Here is a 22,103-nt window from a genome sequence, read left to right on the forward strand (position 1 = left end):
CTCTGAGACTTCATTTGGTTAAAAGCCCTTAGTTGATTAGACATGGGTTTTCTCATTGTAAAATCAGAAATAGTAATAATTGCCCATATTAAATGGAAATGTTAAAGTTCGCAAAGTGTGAGAATCCTTGAGCAGTTACCATGCAGCATACGGTTGTTCTTAGATGACAGTTCTTGGTTTGAGAAAAAGTTTGGTTTGACATTTAGGTCCTAAGACTTTTTGCATGATAACAACTTGACTTAGCAAAGCCACATATAAATCATTCGTAGAGGACTTTGGCTCTAAATGTTAAGAAAATAATAGTAGTAGATAGGTATTGAAAATACACTTTTATACTAGAAATAAAAAACAGTTTAGTAAGTTCATATTCAATTTCTATTTGATTGCTAAATATATAAAAGAGTTTTTCAGTTGTGGTCTGTCTGTCTCAGAAAGAAAGCATGATTATCTAAGCATGCACCTTTTTTTTTTTAAAAGGAATTGCCTGCTCAACTGAGTGCTTTCTATAAAACACTGCAAAATTGGGTGCATCTGCAAGTTAAAACCGTGATATACAGCAGGCTAAAATTGAACAGAATTTGATCGCATACTAGATGTTATGTTTTTCTTGGTTTTGTCATCATATTTTAAAGAAATGAAACAGAAACTCCAGTGTCTTCCTAGAACATACTCAGGATTTTTTGAACAGTCCATGAAAGGTGACAGGGATGTTAATCTCCACTTCAGCCCTGGCAACTTCACTCAAGTCCTTGGCATTCAGGATCAGGAGATAAGCAGGCTTTTGTCCTGCCCCAGGGCTCACCACTATGCTCAGAACCACACCTGTTAATCAGAAGTAGATAAGGTAGAGTTGTATAAAAGCCCAGGGCCATAGATTGAATGTCATGAAAAATACAGGAGTCATTACACTGACAAATAAAGAAATCTAGATAGGAAACCATATGACTTGACATTTTGTTTTGACTTTTCTACCACCTAGCTGTGACCACTCTGAAGGGGTGTTTTAAATTCTTCATGTTCCCTAGGCTATAAGCTCCAGGAAGGGACTGACCACCATGTCTGTTCTGCCTACTGTTGCATCCCAATAAACCAAAAAAGCCAAACCAATTGCCATCTAGTCAATTCTGACTTATAGTGGCCCTGTAGGACAGAGTAAAACCCTGTAGGGTTTCCAAGGAGCTGCTGGTTGATTCAAAATGCTGACCTTTTGGATAGCAGCCAATGCTATAGTCTAGTACAACGACTAGTACATAGTAGGTGTTATAGATTAAATTGCATCTCCCCAAAAGTTTTGTGAAATCTAAACCCCTGTACCTGATCTTCTTTGGGAATAGGGATTCTCTTTTGTTGTGTTAATTCAGCCATGTCAGACTAGGGTGGATGCTAAAACTAATCACTTCTGAGTTGTTGGTGTTGTCAGTTGCTGTCCAGTTGATTCTGACTCATGGAAACCCCTCGTTCGTAGAGTAGAACTGCTCTATAGGATTTTCAAGGCTGTGACCTTTCCAGGAGCAGATCTCCAGGCCTGTCTTCCAAGGTGCCTCTGGGTGGGTTTTAACTGTCAACCTTTTGGCTAGCAGTCGAGTGCTGAAACATTTGCTCCAATCATTTCTGAGAAGTGTCTTCTGAAAAGAACAAAATAGACCCAGAGGCACACACACAGGGGGAAGAAAGATCCCAGGACCTGTCTACCAGCAAAGCCACACCAAGGATTGCTGGCAGACACCACCAGAAACTAGGAGACAGACCCACAGAAGATATCAATACAGCCAAGACCCTGATTTGGACTTTTAACCTCCAGCACTGTGAAAACATAAGTTTCTGGTCTTTAAAGTTACCCACTTGTGGTATTTTTTTGTTAGGGCAGCATTAGGTAACTAAAATTGGAGATGCTCATTGAATACTTACCGAATGCATGAATGAATGTACCTACTTCAAGAAATTGTTTTGGTAATCAAAGAAAAATGCATATTAAAGGACTTTGAAACAGTAAGGTATACTATTTCTATAATGTCCAAGACCTAGGTACAGTCTTACTTCCTTCAAACAAAATGAGGACAAATCTTTTGCAGTTGTGACTGAATGGGCTATATATGTAAATTTGCTTAGCATGAAATGGCTCCACAATTGTGTATTTTATTCATTTTTTTCCCAAGTATTAATCTTAGAGAGCCTATCTACCTCCCTGTGCCAGATAACCGATAGAAACTAAGAATGGTGTTTTGCAATTGAGTTACTATACTATAAGCTATAACTTTGGAACCCTTTCTAGCCCAGTTTACTGAAAGAACAAACCAAGGTGAGAATCAGAAAACCACATTGTCATTCTTTTTGATGAGTTAGGATACTCAATTTTCCTCCTTGGAAATCTATTTTTTTCCAGAAATGCATCTAGATCAGGAAAGATAAAAACCTAGAACTTGTGCTGCGTTTTGTCCTCCTTCTTTCTCTCATCTGGAGCAGGCATTGATAATCCATCATAACACCAAATGGTGCCTTAGCATTTTTTCCAACTCTTCCACTCCTTTTCAGCTAGCCACTACTAATCAATGAGATCTGACCATAAAACAATACTTATTTGCTATCCACCCGTTGTTTAAATTCTACAGTGCTGTCCTATTCAGTGGGATTAAGGGTCATTTCTGAACATTAGGGTGTTATAACCTAACTCTTCTCCTAGTGGACCAACATACAGCAGTGAGGTAAAGAGGAAATGTTCAGACACATCCACTGCTTTCATTACCATCATCTTCTTCCATGGCATCTGGGTGGGAAACAAAGATGGGTTCTGATGGGTATGAATCAGGCTCTTGCCATACCCAAGTTTCTTTAGTTTTGACGTTCAGCTTACAGAGCTGCTTGTAAGAAAGAAAAACAAACAAATCAATCAATCAATATGCTTTACTTGACCAGCATATGACTCAATATACTATGCCAATATTAGTAATATGGTTTAATTACCCTGTCTGGAACAAAGTGATTCAAGCCAAGTCCATATGCGTAAGTATAAGGTTTCCCACCATACTTCTGGTAATTGATTTGAGGAAACTCAAACGCTACAAAATAGAGCACAAACTTAGGAAAACTTAATTTGTCTCTTTGAATGGAGTCAACTGGTCCTTTCTGTGTGAGGTTTTCTCTAAATTGTCTCACCTTGGCGTGGCCCTGCAAAGAGAACCTCAGGTTCCAGCCAGATGGTTTCATCGCTGCACAGAATTGCAGTGGCAGTTGTGTTGGGGAGTGTGACTAAATTCTTGCCTGTGTCAGCCTAGGAAAAAAGATAACAGAAAGTTCAGTGAGTAGGAAAGAAAACCAAACAGCTGTAAATGCAGTCTTCTCGAGGTTTTTTTCTGGATTTCTTCATTTCTTAGGTCAATAGTTAGGATATAGTTTGATTTTGTTTGAAAACACACACATATAGTTATGTTGTCAAAAAGAACAAGAATATAGAAAACCCACTGGACCAGATGTTTTCTAAGACCTCTTGTTACACACACACACGTACATACACAAGCACACACACGATTTTGCGGATTATCTTTGGAATGGAATGGATACCATGAGCTCTTTCTAAAAAAACATTCATTTATTAATACTGTCAACAAATATTTGAGTACATATTTTATGCTAGACTTTTTTCTATTCTAGGCATTTGAGGATGTTAGCAATGCAGATAGATATCTGCATTCAAGCAGAGAGAACAAATAGAACAAGTGTCTGAGGCAATAGGGTGCAGTCTGAGGAGCATCAAAGAAGCCAGTGTGACTGGAACCCAATGAACAAGGGGAGAAGACCAAGAGAGGAGGGCAGAGAGGCTAAAAAGCCAGATTGTACAGAGCCTCATAGGCTTTTATGAAGACTTAGCCTTTCTCTCTGAGTGAGAGATAGGAAGCCATTGGAGGGTGTTAAGCAGAGAAATATCATGTTATGACTTATTTTTAAAAAAGAATCATTTGTTCTGTTCAGCCTACCCTCAGGAGTAGGGAGATGTAAGAGTGGAATCAGAGAAATCAATTAGATGGCTTTTTTTTTTTTTTTTCCGACATTCCAGTCAAAAGAAAACAGTAGTTCAGCCTAGAAGAGTAGCATTGGAATAAATGAGAAGTAGAACATAAAGCCAATAAGATTTCCTGATGGATAAGTTACAGGGCAAGGAAGGAACACGACATCAAGTGAGGAGCCAAAGGTAACTCCAAAGCATTTGATCTGAACAGCCAAAAGTTTGGTGTTGTCACAACTAAGATGGTGACTACTGCTGGTAAGGTAGGTTTTTTTGGTGGATGAAGAGAAGAAGTTGAGATTTTGTCATGGTAAGCTCTTGAGATATCTATTGGACACTCAAGTGGAGATGTGGATTTTGCAGTAGAATAAAAGAATCTTGGGGTCAAGATAAAGTTGGAATTGTAAACATAGGTTGCTTTAATTTTTTTTAAAGCCTGAGTCTTTACAAAGGGACTGAGTGTACGTATCAAAGAGAGGAGAACTGAGATCTGAATTCTGCTGCTTTCCAACATTAAGAGGTCTGCAAGATGAAGAATCAGTGAATGAGACTGAGAAGGTACAGCCATTAAAATAGAGGGAAAACCAAGACAGTCTGTCAAAGAGAAGGGGATGAGCAACTGTGTGTCAAATGATGCAGGTAGATCAGGTAGGGTGGGACCTGTGAATTGACCATTGGAATGCATTGTTCTGTAATGAAACAGTTTCTATAGAGTGGTGAATTTTAAAAGCCTGAATGGAGTGGATTTTAGAGAGAATGGTAGGAGAGGAATTACAGATAACTAGAAGAGACAATGTTTTTAAGGAATATTGCTGCAAAATGCAGTAGAAAAATGGACTGGTAGCTGCTAGGGCAAGAGGAGTCAAAAGAAGCTTTTGCTAAGACAGCAAAACATATCATGATGGGAGCAATCCAGTGAGAAGGACAGGGGAGTGAGGATATAGGAGAGAGAAGAATTGCTAGAATGATGTCTTTGAGTAGCTGGGAGGGGATACGATTGTCTTACTTATCTAGTGTGGCCATAGCAGAAATACCACAAGTGGATGTCTTTAACAAAGAGAAATTTATTCTCTCACTGTCTAGTAGGTTACAAGTCCAAATTTAGGGTGTCAGCTCCAGGGAAACGCTTTCTCTCTCTGTCAGCTCTGGAGGAAGATTCCTTGTCATCAACCTTCCCCTGGTTGAGGAGCTCCTCAGGTACAGGAACCCCAGGTCTGAAAGTGCTGCTTTCTTGGTGGTATGAGGTCCCCCTCTCTTCCTGTTGGCTTGTTTCTTTTATGTCTCAAGAGATTGGCTCAAGACACTATCCAATCTCCTAGGTTGAGTCCTGCTTCACTAACACAGCTGCCGCCCATCCTCCCTCATTAACATCATAGAGGCAGGATTTACAATGTATAGGAAAATCACACAATACTGGGAATCATGGCCCAGCCAAATTGATACACACGTTTTTGGGGGGACATAATTCAATCCACGACAGAGATTTATACATAAGTGGAGGAATTAGTTTTGGATAGGAAGATGGATAACTCAGTATACCAGTACAGATGCTTGTGGGTGAGTTGATGTTGTGGAAGGAGTCTAATTTTTTTTTTTTTTTTCTGATTTCTTTCATTTGTTTCAGGGGAACAGGAAGTTAGGGCCTTCAACGGAGTATGAGTGTAAAGGTGGTAGGTTCTAGAAGTCTGAAGAGAAAAAAAAAAAAGGATCGTGTAAAATATTTAATTAGGAAAGTGGGAGAGTAAAAAAAGTTGGGAAACATAACAGTAACTTTTGTGATTATGCACTTTAAGCTAATCAACATGATTGTATGTTTTCAACACTTAAGCTCAGCTGCAAAGGTGCAAGCATGGAGTAAGTGGAGAGTTGAATTTAACTAGGGTTGTGGTTTGTCAAATGAGTTTGATAAAGTAAGAGACAGGCAAGCGAAATGAGTGTCTAGGTACATGGGTGATTATAATTACTGGTCATGGAATTTAAGTTGGATAAGGAAGAAAGGTAAGCCCTCGATGTAGTGAGAGATAGTGAGAAGGTAGCAGGTTCAATAGATTGGAGGCTCCTGGTAGGATTTGCAGCACCAAAAACAAAAAACCAAACCTGTTGCTGTCAAGTCAATTCCGACTCATAGTGACCCTACAGGACAGAGTAGAAGCTGCCCCATAAGGTTTCTAGGAGCACCTGGTGGATTCAAGCTGCCGACTTTTTGGTTAGCAGCCATAACTTGCTGTAGCAGTAGGGCAAGTGAGTTTGAAAGATAAGAAGTGGTAGTCAGAATGTGTATGATGAAATTGAAATTATTAAAGGAACACAATGATTGGTAATGGGAAGGTCGAGAGTATGAATATGGGAAGCCAGCGGCTGAGATAGAATAAAAGGAAATCTCAATCAAAGAGGTCAAAGAACTGAGAGACCAGGCTGTTGGAGGAATCACCTAAAATGTGTGTACTGAAATCAAGAAGAATACAACACAAGAGTAGAGTCAGGGAAGAGTGAGAGGAGTCTGGAGGGAGAGGGAGTGATGACTAGTAGGTGATAACAATAATATATGTAGATGTACATGAGATTAAAAATTGGGGGATTATAAACATGGGGGAAGGAAAAAATTATATGGACGCAGCAAAGAGGAAAAAGGAGAAAACCTACTCTAAAAGAGTACTGTCCCTGGAGAGAGCTGCCAGGGGGACCAGTGTCCTTGAGAGAGAATCAGATTAAACAGTCAAGGTAGATGAAACATTCAGAGAAGAATATACAGAGGATTTTTTCTGATGATGAACTATGAATTCAGAGGAAATAGTGGAAGTTTTTCAGGAGTAGGGAAGGATGGGAGGTAGGGGCAAAATAGGGGAGTAGACTTTGTGAGACAGAGACTTCTTGTCAGGACTCAAGGCACTTGATAGTGATGCTGAGGAGAAGGGGTTAGTATATGTACATGTATGTACTTATTTACAGACCCATAAGAAGTACACATGTGTATGTTAAGTATATTATTTATGTGACCTTAGACTGGATTGTTTTACTCTATTCCATCTTAATTTTTTTTGAGTTAAGTTTTTAATACAAGAAATCTGTAACATTATAAACTTGATAAACTCAATATATCTAAAATAAATCTTACTCCTTTTCCTCAAAGCCAGGTCCTCCTGTTCTTGTGTTTCCAACTCAGCTAATTGTACCATCATCCACTCAACTGCTCAGGACAGAAATCTGGAAGTCATCCCGGGCCCCTCCATCTCCCTTGCTCCTCAGATGCAGTTAGAACCAAACTGTTGATTCTACCTCCTAAATTTCCTCAACTTTGCCCCTCCCTTTATCTCCCAGATAGATTGTCTGACCAGATAGATTGTCTGAATTCAGCCCCTAATTCTCTTTTTCTTGCGCTTTTGCATCAGTCTCCTAATAAGGCTTCTAGACTCCCCATCTTCCAACCTCTCCTCTGTGATGTTGCCAGAATGCTCCTTCTGCAACTGACCTGATCATGTCACCACACTCCCCATGTACTTAAAGAACTTCAGTGACTCCCCATCACTTACAGAACACCCAAACGCTTAAAAAGCCACTTACAATATCACTCCAACCTATCTTTCCAGTCCCTCTGCCAGCAACCCATCTCCCCTATTCTCCTAGTAAACCAGCCCTAACAACTACTTTGCATTTCCATATTAAGTCTCTCTTTTGCAACTCTTCTTTGCCTTTGCCAGAGCTATCTTATCTACTTATAATATCCAACCTCCATCTGCACTCCCTTCCTCATTCTTCATAGTCCTTGCCTAAGATCAGTAGTGAAAAAAAAAAAAAAAAGATCAGTAGTATCTGGTTTTAAATCAGGTTTTTCCTCTACATCTGATACAAGCCTTGGCAGAAGGTTTTACATTCCATGTAGCTGTTGTTTCAGCCCTTTTTTGCGCAACTAGGGAATATATATACATATACATATATATATATATATACATGAAAGTTACATTTTTGTTGACTTTGACTGGCATTACCGTCACACTAAAAATTCTTACCCTTACTCTGATATTCTAAAAAGACAGTCACTGAACACAGAGAAGAAAAAGTAGAAATCAAGAGATGATCATCTAATGCTATTAACAATTCTTTTTCTTCGGTGAGAGTTCCAGAAGATTTGTAGAAAACCAAAATAATGAGGTGATTTCTCTACACAGGTACTTTTTGATGTATCATCTCTAGGATTTCAAATGATTTAAATTATTTATGTTATTGACGGAGGATCCTAGGAATCAGCAGCTCTTCTCTATTCCCTAAGAAAGTATGTTTTCAAAGGGTTTTGTAAGTGAAAGAACAACGGATTTAGAATTTTAGAAACCGGATTTTCATCCTGGCTCTGCTGCGATTTGGCTTTTGCTAAGTCATGTCACTCTTCTGAGCTTCAGTTTCCTTGTTTGTAAAATGAGGGGGCTGGATTAGTTTATTTGTAAGGTTTCTTCAACTCTGAAATCTCAAGGCTTTACGTATAATCAATCATGAAGTATGAGAACAATTCCTGAGAGAGATGGAACAGTCTGGTTATATCTGAAATCTCTGTGGTGGGAGGTTACCTTGTCAATATTCAAAGGAAGTACATATCTCCTGACTTCAGGTTGGGGAGCCTTCCTGGCATTTTTTTTTACCTCTTCCCAGTTCTCACGTAAATTGGCTAAATATAAGTAATTATAAACAAATTCAAATCTGCAAAAACAAAAAGTCAAACATGAGCTTAGATAGTTAAAAATAATCTTAGAGAGTTGATTCATACCTTTTAAAAGCCCAGGTACTTGCCTTTCTTTATTCCACAACCCAGAAACTGCTAATGCCCCAGGTATATTGGAGCCAAGTTTTACTACCCACGCTGGGGTGAAAAAAGAAACCTGCCTTCTGGTCATGTTTAAATCACAGTAGCCTTAACTGCTTCCTGGTCTGCTTCTTTGTTACCATTCTGTCTGTGTCTTCAGAAGCTACTGTCTTTTTAATAACGTGGCTAGTTTGAAAAAAGTGTGTCTTTTTCTCTTAATCAAAGAATGGGCTTCGATGCCTCCCAGTAATCTTACCAGGTTTCAGTTCATGGTTGGTAAAGTAGAAGGTCAGTGAAAATGAGGGCAACACTCATTCAGATAGGTTGACACAATAGTCACAGTAATGGACTGAAATGTACCAACAATCATGAAGATGGCACAGGGCTGTCAACATTTGGTTCTGTTACACGTAAGTTCGCCAGGAGTTGTCACTGACTCAATAGCAACCGACAACAACAACAAATTTAAATGAACTTATCAGGTGACCAAAACACTACCATCGAGGCCATTCTGACTCACAGTGACTTCAGTGTGTCAGAGTAGAATTCGTGTGCCATAGAATTTTCAATGGCTCATTTTTCAAAAGGAGATTGCCAGGTCTTTCTTCTGAGGTGCCTCTGAGTGGACTCAAACCTCCAATCTTTCAGTTAGTAGCTGAGCATGTTAACCATTTGTACCACCCAGGTCACAGAAAATTTTATTTTTAGGTCTGGTTCGTGGGCCCGATCAGTTTTCAACCATTAACCAAAGTTTTGATGTTCAGTTTGTGTTTCTGATTGTCTAAACTCTCTACTGCTTTTTCAGTTACATTTTGAGTTTAGCATCCCTAGCACTTTTGTAGATGTAATTCAGATTAAATATTGTGAGCATTTTTAGGAGCAATTGAGGAGATAACATTTATCCAGTGCCCTTTCTTACCCTTTCCAGCAACAGAGATCCACAATCAGAAATCCATTGTCTTCATAGGTGTTGATGTGATGGAAGAGGTTAAAAGAAGAAGTCCTATATTTATTATTGAGGTACTTTCTTCTTTTCTTGTCAGCAATATGAAGCCAAACCTTGAAAAGTGACAAAAATATTTGGATGCATTAAAAAAAAAAAAGTGTACATTATGAAACACACCTTCTTCAGAATCACAAACCTGACACATAAATATAAGACTTGTTGTCAGATGCTGTCAAGTTGGGCCTCAATTCAGAGTGACCCCATGCACAACAGGATCAGGCCATTATGGTCAGTAGGGTTTTCATTGGCTGATTTTTTGGAAGTAGATTGCCAGGCCTTTCTTCCTAGTCTGTCTTAGTCTGGAAGCTCCACTGAAATCTGTTCAGCATCATAGCAATACTTGAGCCTCCATTAACAGGCAGGTGATAGGTGGTGGTTGCACTTGAGCTGCATTGGCCAGGAATCAAATCTGGGTCTCCTGCACGGAAGGTGAGAACTCTACCACTGAAGCACCTTTGCCCCTCATATAAGACTTACCCCCATTGTTTCATTGGACTCGAAACAATCCATATAGTTGGCTCCCCAAAGACTCCATGAAGAAAGAAACTTGAACAGGTTAATTTTGACTGGTGTCTCCACAAACACAATATAGTTGGGAGTCAAACCAAAACTGTTCAAAAACACAAATGGCCTTGTGAATGCGAAAGGCTGATTCTCAAGCCACAAAGACAAATGTACACAGAGGTATGCTCAATTACATGAATCAACAGTGCCTCCATAAAATCAATTACATTTAAATTTAGTTTTCTGCAAGAAAATGCTATCATCAGGATTGGTATCAAAGGTAGGCAAAGCAGATCTTTAAATTTCAGTTTTCCTGAAGATTCATAGCAGGCCTTCAAGTTACCTATGGACGTAAGATGGCTTGAATCGGTCACTGCAGGGGAATTGTACAACGACCTCTGACTTGCTTATTGGATCTTGCTTGTCTGAAATAAAGTGGGTTTAAAAGGCTTTCGAACAGCCTTTTTTAAGTTTTTTTTTTTTTTTTTTTTTTAATACAGAGCATTTAGAACAGTAAAGAAATACATTTTCAGATCTTGACTTTTGTCCAGAGCTTATTTTCATTTTCTCAGTCATTGGAATTTCTTAACAAAATTTCACTTGAAGTTACAATCGCCCAGGATAATCCAAATAGTGGCAAATTTGGAAAAGTGTACCCAAACAGGGTCGTGGCAGGCAGGATACAGTGGAATCACATCTTAAAACAACCAGAGGTGAGTTAGGCAAAGATTGAGTAGAGTCAAAATGCCCTTTAAAATTCCTTAAATTGCCTACAAAGTATAGTATGCATGGTGTTGCGTCACTTGCCCTGTACGGAAATTCTTATGCACATTAAAGTCTGTTTTACTACGAAGTCAGTGGTCTTCAAACCTTGTATACATCAGAATCACATGAAGGACTTGTTGAAACAGAGATGACAGCCCCTACCCCCAAAGTTTCTCATTCAGTCTGTCTGAGGTGGGGCCCAGCGTCTGCATTTCTAACAAGTTCCCAGGTGATGCTGACGTTGCTAGGCCAGCATACTAAACAAAAATCTGTATGCATTCAAGTAATTCTATCATCCAGATGGTTATCCAATCTGGCAATTCACAAGGGATAAGTGGAGAATTCTAAAGGGTGTTCTCCTTTCTGTTTTAATATCCCATATCTATAGTTTGAATGTGAGCTAAGAGATATGTTTGTTGTTGTGAGAACTGAATACACACAAATAAATACTGGTACACTCGTATATGTGTGTATGTTATTATGCATACACAGACATTTGTTGAATGAATTTAATTTTGCCTGCCGCGTAAGTACTCAAGAAAAGTTTGCTCGATTTGAGTCTAAATCATACGTGATCAAACCCACATATACACTAAGTATTTCAAAAGTTTTAGAGTAAATATTGGAATCTGTTTTCAAGCTGTCATTTCCTACCAAGGTGTTCCCTAAACTACTATCACTGTTGAGCCTTTGGACATTGGTCTCCTAGTAGGGCAGGGTCGAGGGCCGCATTTCTGAAGTCTGAGAGTAATTTGTGCATATAACGCTATCCTGATATTCTGACCTGACATCCTGTATTTCCAGAAACTTTGTCACAATATAAATACTTGTTTAAGAAGAGCCATGACTGGTAAACTGACCTGCTTGCAGTGGAGGAATCTTTACAATATTGTAGGCAATTGAAAAATTCTTCCCAAAGCAATTACCAATGTTGTAAACGGTTCCATCACTTTCGATGTGGGGGTGAGCAGTGGCTCCATTGACTGAGACATAGTTGCAAAGATCAACCTGTGGAAGGAGAGTGAATGTCGACCATATTAAGAGAAAGGTGCTTATACTATACCTTTGGCCCCTAGGTCTGCCCCTACTCCCACCAACTCACCCAAAGTGTACTTCCCCCTCCTTTGTGTCTTTCTGAGACCTGTACATTTTCAAGTTCTGTCCGAATCTCACCTCATGAAGAGCTCTCCTTTGGCCCCCATACCGACCCCTCACACCTCTGAGGTACTGGAGCTCTATCTCTTTGATCTTGACTGAGTTCTTCATCTGATGTTTACGATGCACTGCTTCAGTTACTTTTCTGTTTGCATATGCAAGTTGTCCTCAAACAATGATAAATTTGAGGATTGGGTCTTTGTTAACACTCCCCTTACTGTACTAGATTGAATTGTATGAAAATTTTGGTATTCAATCATTTTGTGATTTACAAAAATAAAATAAAAAGCAATTTCGCATTAAAAAAAAAAGAAAAAAAACCCACTGCTGTTTTGCCATTGGGTCCATTCCGACTCATAGTGACCCTAGAGGATAGAGTAGAATTGCCCCGTAGGGCTTCCAAGGAGCAGCTGGTGGATTTGAACTGCTAACCTTTTGATTAGCAGCCAAACACTTAACCACTGTTCCATCAGGGCTCCTCCTAAATACTAAGTCCACTATCTTGCACATAGTGCTAATTTGTAGCTAAAAGGGACCTCAGGATTCACCTATTATAGAAACTCTTAAACTAAAACAGACTTCAAGGGAACCATGAATCTCAGGGAATTAAATGCAAAAAGTTTTTGAAGAGAAGATTCAGTGCTTTAATTTAATTTGGAGTCTTATAAGAAGTACAGAACAATAAATCTCATGCCAACCTCTTAGTTTGTAGAAGAAGCAATTGAGGTCCCGAGGAGTCAAATGACTTGTTCAAGAATACAGGACCACACGCTGGCAAGATCAGCACTAGAATTTCTACCCAGGGCCTGCTCAATAAATTTTGATTGAAAGAATAATTAACAAATTATATATTTGTCTCAATGGCATAGCTTTTTTTTTTTTTAATATTTGTCTAACCAAAAGTCTGTCTGATTAAAAGAATAATTTTTAAAGCAAAGGAAGTTTTTAGCACTCTTATTTAAATTATAGGCAAGGCATTCATTCATTCAATCAATTGCTAAGTACTCAGTGAGCTTTAGTATGTGCCAGGCACTGTGCTAGCAGCTAGGAAAATGGAGATGAGCCTTGCTTACAAGAACTTTAGCCTAGGCTTGTGCTGCTCAATATGGTAGCCACTAACCACATGTAGCAATTTAAATATAAATTAATTATAATTAGGTAAAACTTCAAATTAATTTTCTCAATTGCATTAGCCACTGAGAATACCACTTAACTACAACAAAAACAAACCTGTTGCTGTGGAGTGGATTCTAACTCATGGAGACTCCATATGTTATGGAGTACAACTGCTCCATAGGGTTTTCTTGGTACTATGGAAGCAGATCACCAGGCCTTTCTTCTATAGTGCCACTGGGTGCATTCAAATTGCCAATCTTTGGGTTAGTAGTCAAGCACAAACCATTTGTGCCACCCAGGCATCCAACAGCGCTTAGACAATGCATATATATAGCATTCTATCATTACAAGACATTCTCTTGCACAGTGCTGTTTTAGAGTATTAAGCTGGTAGACAGTGTGGTGAGCACAAAGCAATATCTGCAGAGAAAGGCCATCTAATCCAGACTGGGGGGTTAGGCAGGGCTTCCCGTGGGCAATGATTCCAACTAAAAGATGATTAGCGTTATCCAGGTGGAGAAGGATATCAGTGTGTTCTAGGGAGTGGGAATCCTAAGGTAAAGGTGTAGAGTTGTAAAATAGCATACCCTACTTGGGGATCACCAACAGTTCAATGTGGCTTCCATGAAGCGTGTGTGTGGAAGAAGGCAGAACCAGAGAGAGTAACCCATTCAATTTTCATTTTAGAAAAAAAATGTTTCCGATGCATTAAGAAAGTTGTATGTAAGGGGAATTGTGGTGGCAGCAAAAGTACTGGTTAGGAGGCTATTTCAATAATGGTAAAAAAAAAAAAAAAAAAAAAAAACTCCAATTTTTTAAAGCTACATTTATACTTGATTCAGAGTCCCTGGGTGGTGCAAACGTTTAACGCACTTGGCTATTAACCAAAAGCTTGGAGGTTCGAGGCCACTCAGCAGAGCCTCAGAAGAAAGGCCTGATGTCTACTTTTGAAAAATCAGCCATTGAAAACTCTACGGAACATAGTTCTACTCTGGCACACTTGGGGTCGCCATGAGTTGGAATCGACTTGATGGCAATTGGTTGGTATGTAAAGTCAGGGTGTGGTGCTGCTCACAATGAATGCTTACTGTTAGACTATTCTGGAGTTACAGCATAAATTTTCAAAATTAAAATACCAATACCATAGGAATTGGAATACAGATTCATTATCAGTGTCAAATGAATGGTTTAGAAACCAAGCTTCAATTCTTCCCTAATGGATTGCTGAAGGATCTACCCACACACTTGCCTGTGGTTATACACATACATCAAAACCAAGAAAGGGCCATTGAGAGTATGTCAAACCTTAACAATCTGTTGAGAATTATAAATCAGCTTGTGATATTAAGAGATTCGGCACTGGAATCTTTTTTTTTTTTTCTTTCTTTCTATTCCTGTTGTTTTTGTTGCTATGCACAACTGAGTCAATTCTGACTCATGGAGACCCCATAATGACCCTAATACCTGTCACTCAACTGTAGTTCTAGTCTTCATTCCCACGTATGTAGTTGCTCAGCTAACCCTTGTCTCTTTTCCCCTCACATATAGCTTACACATGGCTTCCAGGTTAATCTTCCTAAAGTAGAGCTCTGTTTAAACCACTTCTCTGAGCAAAAACCTACAGTAACTTCCCATTAGCTAAACAATTTATCCCAAAATTTTAGCCTATGTCAAACTATTGACTTCATCCTACCTTGTGTCCCACTACTCCCCTAACTCTAGATCACCAATTCTCAACTGGAGGTGATATTGTGCCCAGTGAGAGATTTGGAAATGTGGGAATATTTTCCCTGTATAAAATGATTGAGGACACGACAGGTATTTACTGGATACAGCCAGGTATGCAACACCTCTGCAATGTGTGGGACAGCCACTACGATGAGCACCCCCTTTGAGAAATACTGCAAATCTGAACAAAAGAGATTATTCTTTTATTTCCATTAGCATATCCTCTATTTTCCTACCTCTATTGCTTTGATCATGTTACTCCCTCCATAAAAACCCAAGACCCATGGCTGTCAAGTTGGTTCTGATTCATAGTGACCCTATAAAAAAGACCCTATAGGACAGAGTAAAATGGCCCCACAGAGGTTTCAAGGAGCGCCAGGTGGATTTGAACTGCCGACTTTTTGGTTAGCAGCCATAGCACTCAACCACTATGCCACCAGGATTTATGCTCCCTCTGTATGGAATGCCCTTTCCCAGAATTTACTGAAGTCATACCTCCCCTTTAAGTTTCAGCTCAAATACAAGCCCTTTGAACTTTCCTTGGTCTGCCCCACTTCACATCCCCCCAACTACTGCTGGAAGATATCTTTTTTCTTTTCTGTGCTTTCATAGAAAGTTTTCCTTCTCTTAACGGACCCATCGTATTCTGTCTTGTATCATAGTTAAGTTGTTATCTTGTTTCATTTCTCCATCTAGATGCTAGGCTCCTTGAAAGCAACGACGATGCCTTGCGAATAGTTACTTCTTGATTAATGTTGGTTGATAATATGGATCCCTTAAAAGAAATGCTGCCATGAGATTGCCTAAGGTTTCAGCACTAGTAAAAATAGCAAATAGAAAAAAGAAAAAAAAAAACCCTAAATTTCTAATTTTTAAACTACGTTTGTATGTGAAATCCCTTTCTAATATGCTGATGTTTTTCTCTATGAGATTTCATTTAACATATATTTTTATTTTTAATAAGAAGCGTCTACAAGAAAGGGTAAAATTGGTGTAACATACTTGCTTAGGACCATTAGTTGCAAGATTTTTGGCATTAATAATAATAGTTACAACTTTCTGAGCACCCACTGTGTGTTGAGTACTGTGCTAGCCTACAAAAGGCACGAAAGGCAGGGGCCACGCTGGCTTACTCATTGATGTATCTCTCGGGTCTAGCATAAGTTCTGATACAGGAAAAGCACTAAGTATTTGAGGGATGAGTGAATGAATACATTAGGCATTTTATATAGCATTCCTTCAACCCATATAATAAATGCTTAAAATAATTTTTCCTCCCCCATTTCATAGATGAAGAAACAAAGCCTGTCCTATGTCACATACCCACTGCCACTGCCGTCACATAGCTAGTAGTTAATGGCAAAACTAGGATTTGTACCTTGATCTGTCTGGCTCTCATGTTTTGTTTGTTTTTTTTTTTCCCCAACAAGTTGCACAATTGAGTTCATTCTGAATTCCAAATTCTATGTTCCTAAGCGATATCACCTGAGCAATGTGTCCTACCTGCTTAATTGTTTCCAAGGTCTCTGGATTAATCTTTGTAATGAAGTTGGTCTCTGTGCAGGCATAGTAATCTTCCCCCACTGGGTAGATATTAACAAGGGCATTGTCAGTAACCTCCACTCCTTTAAAGTAAGAAAAAAACCTGCAGAAGCAAATGAATTTTTCAGTCCAATAGCTTTCAAACCATGAGAGAAAAAGGGTAAATAATATGCAGTTTCATTTCAGTAACCTGGAAAATATATTCTTGCAGGGATCTGGGAAAGCACAGGTGCCAAATTCTGTTATGACGATTCTTTTCTCGGTCATTGCCCGTACGTAAGCATCAGTGCGGATGAACCTGAAGGACATTGAGACGTGAGAAAAGGTAATAGGCCTGAACAATCAGAAGAGTCATGTGGAGCTTAGAATGGTCATTCTGTGCATCCTTATTGGAATCAGACATCCACAACATGAAGAATGAAGAGTACTATCAGGCCACTTTCTTGGGGTGACCAAAGGAGAAAGGGACGATGTGCCATGACCTGAAATTTTATTATGTCTTAAAACTTCACAATGACAAATGAGGAAACTGAGGCTCAGAAAAGCTAAGTGATTGGCATACATGGCTGAGCTGAAAGCCATACCTCCTAGCATGCATCCTCCATCGCAGGTCCAAATAGGACCTCTGACTTCCTGTAGCGCATAATTTGTTAACCTACACTCCCTTTGGAAATATGGGATACGGTGTGCTGAATTATGTTCTGTTTAATCTTCCCTCTGTTCCTCTTGTATTTCTCTTCAATTATAAAAGTTATTTTGCTGCTTATTGAAATAGATATTCTCGAATCAATCTCTTGTACTGGCAGACCTCCTGAAACATATCCCAAACTAAATGCCATAAATTGCCTAGGCTTTCTCATGTGACGAGCCAATTCAAATCTGATGCACTTTCACTGTTAAGCCATTAGAAGGTGGGTGAAACCTTTGCCTGACCTCCAAAATATGCTCTCGTAGCTAAATTTTTGCTTGACCAAAGTATTATATGATCTGTATCTAGCCTCTTACACTCCAACATATCCTGTTTAGTTCAAACTTCCATATACCCTTCCTTTTGATGTCTCTTCAAAATACCTGGTTCAACAAAACGACTAACAGACCTGACTACTAAAGCATAAGACAAACTCTTTATAGTGGTGTTAATGGGAGCTTCCTGGAGTGATGGCTTAGCCCTTCAAGCCTCTAAGCAATACCTCTCATTTTAGAAAGTTTCTCTTCCTTGCATCTCTATGCCACACTTGCTTATTTCTTCCTTTGTGGCACACTTCCCTCCTTCCCAGTGGCCTTTCTGACTATGAGAAAGGAAAGGAATCAAAACAGCCAATGGTCTAATAATAATAATAAAAGCAACATCAATAACAATAACTATAATTACTACTGAATGCCTCCTCTGTGCTAGACATTGTGTTCTCATTTAATCCTTGTAATGAACCTACAAAGTAGACTTTATTATTCCTCCCATTTTACAGAGGTCAAAATCAAGAACTAGAGGCTGACATCTTGCCAAAGTTCACCCTCCCGGGCAAGTGGTGTCTGGTGGACATAGGACTTGAAGCCAGGCATATTGGACCCCAAAGCTCTAGTTTTTAGCTTCTTTATCCTATATTATGGCTGCTAGGTTTCCTAGTAGACCCACTGGCCCAGGTAGCTTCTGAGAGAGAAAAGGGCACATAGGTTCCCTCTTGGGTTCAGGAGGTTGAAAAGCACTTGGGAGGAGGAGACAAGCTAGACTCCCTCCCCCCAGAAGAAGGAGCTAGACCTCGTGGTTCTTTACCTTCTATGGTATGTTACATGTCCTTCCTTAAAGTCAAACTTGTGCAGGAGGGCTTGCCCATCAAACAGGTGGTAAAATGGCTCAGATCCAACTTCAAAAAGACCTGGCCCACATCGTAGGAGACTGCCGGTGAGCCAGAGGGGGATTCTGCCTATGATAAAGGTGAGAAACAGAGCGCTGCTTTTCACTTCTGCCCTTCAGCACTAACTGAAGGTTGGAGGTTCAAGTCCACCCAGAGACACCTTGGAAAAAAGGCCTGGTGATCTAACTTCTGAAAAATCAGTCGTTAAAAGGTCTGTGGAGCACAGTTCTACTCTGATGCACATGAATCACTCTGAGTTCAAGTCAACTTGATTGCAGTTGAAAATTTTAACTGATTGGGCTGGGATAAAGTGGGTGATTATTTTAGCAGCCTGACTGGGCAGCCTCTTCTTCATAAAACTGCCAGAGAGTGATTTTCCTTTGCAGTTCTTATGCTGGACCGCACTTTGCAAATGCCTGCTGACTTATCTTTTCTTCACTAGGATACCAAATGGCGGAAATGTAGCAATGCTTCAGGGTTGGGATAAAGGTCTGGAAGAAGAGAAGGAAAGCCATCTTTACGGGAATAGGATTCTCCACCTAACAGATTTCCCTAGATACAACTACATCTGCCTTTTTGTCATCGCACTTTAAAGAAGAATTTAAAGTTTTTTAATGTATTTTGGTTGGATGAGGGGTAGAAGAACGTTGTATGGGTCACATGGTGTCTTTGAATAATGATAATGAAGGTAATAATAACTACCCTGTATTGTTGAATTTGTGTCAGATACTGGGTGAGTCATTTTATTTTCTCACTTAATTTTTACATCATCTTTACGAGGTAAAATTTGGTTTTTGGTAAGTGAGGGTATTGAAGCTCAGAAAGTTTAAGCAACTTGTAGAATTCGCAGCGCATAAAACAATGGAACAACGATTGACACCTATGTCTGCCTGACTCCGAAACCAAGACTCCTACAATTTAATGGAGATGAAACCCAACACCCTGTAAAGCACCCAGATGCTTGTCACTGGGCCATTAGTAAGACACTGCCAGGACACATATTTATAAAGCATTTACTTTGTGCCAGGCACAGGCAGTCAATGATGACAAAGATGTAGTCCCAGTCTTCAAGGAATTCCAGTCAGGCAGCATTTTATACATTAGAGAAATGAAGAAAAGATAAAGGAGAGGATTGGGTTCTTGGTTTAAAAGTCCAAGGCCCCAGATTCCCCTCCTTGTATCCGACACTGTGTACCAGTACTGAGAAATGCCAGTGACTGAGGAGCCAGAGAAAACAGAGCTCGAAAGAAAAGAGAAGATGGCTTAAAGGTGGGAGAGACTCACCTGTAACATGAGCTGTTAGCGGCGAGGATAGTTCCTCCACAGTCTCGAACAGTTTCTTGTAACCACCAGCAGGATGCTCTACTCTAAAATAGTCAGGAAGAAGCCCATGTCGATACTCAAAGAAATCCAGGGAGACAGAGGCAGAGATCCAGGAGACCGTGCTCTCTGGCTCGGTGTCAACACCCCACTGCCAGTCTAGCCTCGGCTAGGAAGTACTTGGTGCTAAGGTACGATGGCAACATCCTCAGGTATGAAAGTGGGGCCCCAGCTCAGAGCTCCTTCTTTGATGTCAGGGGAAATGACCTCTCTTAATGTCAGTGGTCACAGTGGACTTAATCGTACCCTCTACAGTTTTCCCATATTTCTGAAGACAAGTCAACTAACCTTGCTGCTATCACTTCTCTTCTGGAACTTTGAATCTTCCCACAGAGTTATCCTGCTCTACCCCTATTCTCGGGGCCCTGGTGGTACAACAGTTAAGTGCTTGGCTGCTAACTGAAAGGTCAGTGGTTTGAACTCACCAGCTGCTCTGCAGGAGAAAAGAACCTGCGACCTGCTCCCATAAAGATTTCAGCCTAGGAAACCCTATGGAGCAGTTTCACTCTGTTCTGTGGGGTTGCTTAGAGCCCTGGTGGTGCAGTGGTTAAGAGCTTTGCTGCCAACAGAAAGGTTAACAGTTCAAACACACCAGCCATTCTTTGGAAACCCCAGGGGGAAGATCTATTCTGGCCTACAGGGTGGCTCTGAGTTGGGATCAACTTGATGGCAATAGGTATTTGGTTATGGGATTGCTTTGAGTTGGAATTGACTGGATGGTAAACCACCGGCACCAAAACAATGTCCCTACTTTCACCTCACTGCATCATTGCTTCTCTTGTCTCACAGAAAGGATCATACTTCTCCTTCCTACACGTTGGAGGACAACAGCTTTGCAGGGTTGGAACCTCATACTTGGTTATTCATCTGTATTATACCACCATCTCTACTTATTGTCTCGTTTCTCCACTAACCTTCAAGAGCTACAGTACATATATATATATATCTGTAAAATATTCGGATCAGTAGATTCAGCTTCCGTCTTTTTTCTCACCTCCTGCCACCTTCAGCTGCACTTTTATAGCTTCTCAGAGTGAGCACTCTGATCACACTCCTTAATTATAATGTTGTTGTTGTGTGCCATTGAGTAAACACTTACTATATGCCACATGCCATACACCATACGAAGAATTTGCATGCTATTAGCTCATTTAAACTTCACAAAGACATAATAGGGTAGGTACTGTTGTTATACTCATTCTATATGTGGAAAAAAAAAAAATTGCCCAAAGTCACACAGCTAGGAAACGGCCAGATAAGAAGTGGAACCGAAGTCTGCCTAACTGAAACCCCCATAGTTATAACTGCTTTCAAGCCTCATAGTTATAACTGCTTTCAAGTTATAACTGCTTTCAAGCCTCATTCTAAGTTACACAAATTCAATGTAATTTAGACCTGAATTCTAGATATTTGCTTCAATTTGTAAATGGAAAGAACCCGCCACCCCCCCCCCCCCCGCCACAACCCCACCTCAAGACCAAAGGGCCTTCCCTAATCAGGTCATCAGTCAATGCCTTCACTTCAGGAGCTCTTGAAATAGTCCATTTATCATCCAAAAAAAAAAAATTTCCCAGAGACACTTACTGGATGGACATTTTCTCTCTGTGGAGGACAGGCACCAACTGCAGAATAAGGAAGCAAGCCCTCAGCCTGGCACTTTATAGGGCCTCTAAAACCCCCTGAAAGGAGTTAAGGCTTTGTGTACCCTCCCCTGCCCCCTCAGCTGAGAGAGGGAGAACAGAAGTGGCTTTCAATTCCCAGACCATCCTGATGTTTGACCATTATTTGGGCTTGCCGTTCCCATAACAATTTTTTGACAGTTTTCCAGAGACCTCAATCCTTCCCAAGGAGAATGAGAAGTGGATTAGAAGAAAGGGGCTGTGAGGGAGTGGCCAGCGTCAGGCCTCAGCTGATCCGGATCACAGTACTGAAACCTGGCACCATTCTCTGGTTCCCACCTCCCTCTACCACCTCTGTGCCCTCTCCCCATCTTTATTCATTTATTCATTCACTCGTTAAAAAAAAATTCATTACACATCATCTATGGACCAGACACATATGGGCACTACCCCTGTCTTTACAGATCTTATAACTCTGCAAGGGTAACAGGAAACTAACAAGCTCTTCCATAAAAGTTGATTAGTGCTAAAGTTGGAGAAGCACGGAGTACTGTGGAGTGCACGTTGTGGCCTCCTAACCTTCTCTGGTCACCTTTATAGGCCCCATTCAGTGCCTAAATCACTCCAACCAGGCTGAGAACCT

The 22,103-nt window shown here is 40.1% G+C and overlaps 1 protein-coding gene across 2 annotated transcripts; it reads right to left on the minus strand.

The window, feature by feature from the left end:
• Nucleotides 1-566: 566 nt before the first annotated feature.
• On the minus strand, nucleotides 567-21,436 carry RPE65 (retinoid isomerohydrolase RPE65). 2 transcript variants are annotated; one of them, XM_049875973.1, is made up of 14 exons: nucleotides 21,426-21,436; nucleotides 19,746-19,828; nucleotides 18,380-18,530; nucleotides 16,799-16,906; nucleotides 16,570-16,711; nucleotides 11,928-12,075; nucleotides 10,646-10,727; nucleotides 10,276-10,408; nucleotides 9,712-9,851; nucleotides 8,560-8,689; nucleotides 3,154-3,268; nucleotides 2,962-3,056; nucleotides 2,744-2,855; nucleotides 567-822 (listed from the first exon to the last, which is right to left on the minus strand). In XM_049875973.1, the coding sequence occupies exons 1-14, from the start codon at nucleotides 21,434-21,436 to the stop codon at nucleotides 671-673; spliced, it is 1,602 nt and encodes a 533-aa protein (XP_049731930.1). In that variant the 3' UTR covers nucleotides 567-670. The 2 variants fall into 2 exon arrangements, with proteins under 2 accessions (XP_049731930.1, XP_049731931.1); XM_049875974.1 differs by lacking the exon at nucleotides 16,799-16,906.
• Between the last annotated feature and the right edge of the window lie 667 nt (nucleotides 21,437-22,103).

The sequence above is a fragment of the Elephas maximus genome, chromosome 3 (assembly GCF_024166365.1).
Source record: "Elephas maximus indicus isolate mEleMax1 chromosome 3, mEleMax1 primary haplotype, whole genome shotgun sequence".
NCBI lineage: Eukaryota > Metazoa > Chordata > Mammalia > Proboscidea > Elephantidae > Elephas > Elephas maximus.